The 1,435-nt window shown below is 64.6% G+C and overlaps 1 protein-coding gene across 1 annotated transcript in view; it reads right to left on the bottom strand.

Annotated features, from left to right (window-relative positions):
• SHROOM4 (shroom family member 4) overlaps window positions 1-1,435 on the bottom strand; it is a 10,554-nt gene that overhangs the window by 1,918 nt on the left and 7,201 nt on the right. The window contains 2 exon segments of the mRNA XM_010003457.1: window positions 302-740; window positions 1,091-1,152. Coding sequence (XP_010001759.1) covers window positions 302-740; window positions 1,091-1,152 — 501 coding nt within the window.

The following is a 1,435-nucleotide window of genomic DNA, read 5'->3' as shown; positions in this document are numbered from 1 at the left end:
CCTCAAGAAGAAACCACAGCCCACCCCAAGGGGAGGATTAGGATACTCTGATGTAGGGTTCAAGGGGCAATGTGGGCCTAGAAGCCACCCCGTGCCGAGGCTGTGCCCATAGCTCTGCTCCCACACCCCCAAACACTTGCCTGGAAATCTCAGCACTGCCAGCATCGAGCTCAGGCGTTCTGCAGAAAGATCTGGAGGGCTCAGGTCGGGGCCAGGCACTTGGCGGAGCTGGGGGGCGAGCAGCATGCCCCCGAGACCGGCCCCCCTGCTCCCCGGGGAGGCTCTGCGACCGCTCACGCACGGCCTCAGCGATGCTGCGGGTCAGCACTGGCACAGCACTGAAGGCAGAGCTGTGCCCAGAACCATCTGGCAGGCGCTGGGACATCCGGCGCTGTCTGTACTTCTCCCAGTTGGGGGGAGGCGGGCGGGGGGGTGGAGGGCCCTTCTTTTTGGGGACATCGGGAGGGTCCAGCTTGGCACGGAGAAGGTCCCTCTGGTCACGGGCCCAGGGACTGGCTGGCTCCAGGTTGAGGTGACTCTCCGAAAAGGCTCTGCCCCGCAGCGGGCGGTGCAGGGGATCGGGGAGGCTCTCAGGGGAGCAGGCCAGGCGGTCGCCATCCCACGACAGGTCATGGGTGGATGTGGCCCGGTAGCAGGGTGGCCACTCTGGCTTGGCACTCTCAAAGCAGGGGTGGAAAGGGCCAAGCCTCGGGAAGCCCAGTTGGTAGTGGGAGAGCTCACTGGGGAGAGAAGGGGGCACCCATCACCCCCATCAGCCCCCAGCAGCTCGTGCCCACCCCTGCTGGCAGGGGACGCCTGGGCTCTCCCAGAGCCCCTGCACTGGGCACAGCCCCTATGCATGCCTCAAGCCCCCTGGGGATGGGTCAGAATCTCCTTGCATCCCTAGGCCCTGCTTGTCCAAGGTGGCATGCACCCCTGCTTGGCAGGGCACAGCACAGCTGTGGCTGGTGCGTTAAGAGAAAAGCTTTGTACATCAGCCAGAATTACAGCAGTCCCCTCACCTCACTAGCCCAGGACCCAGTTGAGTGGCATGCACACCCCAGAATTCTGGTACCCAGTGTGGGCTCACCTGATGGACTGGCTGGCTTTCCTGGTTACTGCTGGTGGTTCCCACTCATCCAGAGGAAATTCCTGCATGGGGGAAAGAGAGGGAGCATGATAGCGGAGCCAGCATCCCCCTCCCCAGCACCCCCTAAATGGTGCCCATTCAGGCACAGTAGGTACTGATGGGCACCACACCCCCCGTCCAGCCCAGGGTCATGTTCCAGGGGTGCAGGCTGGTGCCAGCAGTACTCCCCGGCACAGTCTGGGGGGGCTCACTCACCGGGGCAAAAGCTCTCCGGGGGGGCCAGGCGTCACTCTCCTCCCGCCCAGGGTGGGGGGCTGGGCAGCAGCAGTCAGGGCAGCGTGCCCA

This window comes from Chaetura pelagica, unplaced genomic scaffold (genome assembly GCF_000747805.2).
Source record: "Chaetura pelagica isolate M959 unplaced genomic scaffold, ChaPel_1.0 scaffold938, whole genome shotgun sequence".
In the NCBI taxonomy this organism is placed as follows: Eukaryota; Metazoa; Chordata; class Aves; order Apodiformes; family Apodidae; genus Chaetura; species Chaetura pelagica.
This window is presented reverse-complemented; position numbering and strand designations above follow the sequence as displayed.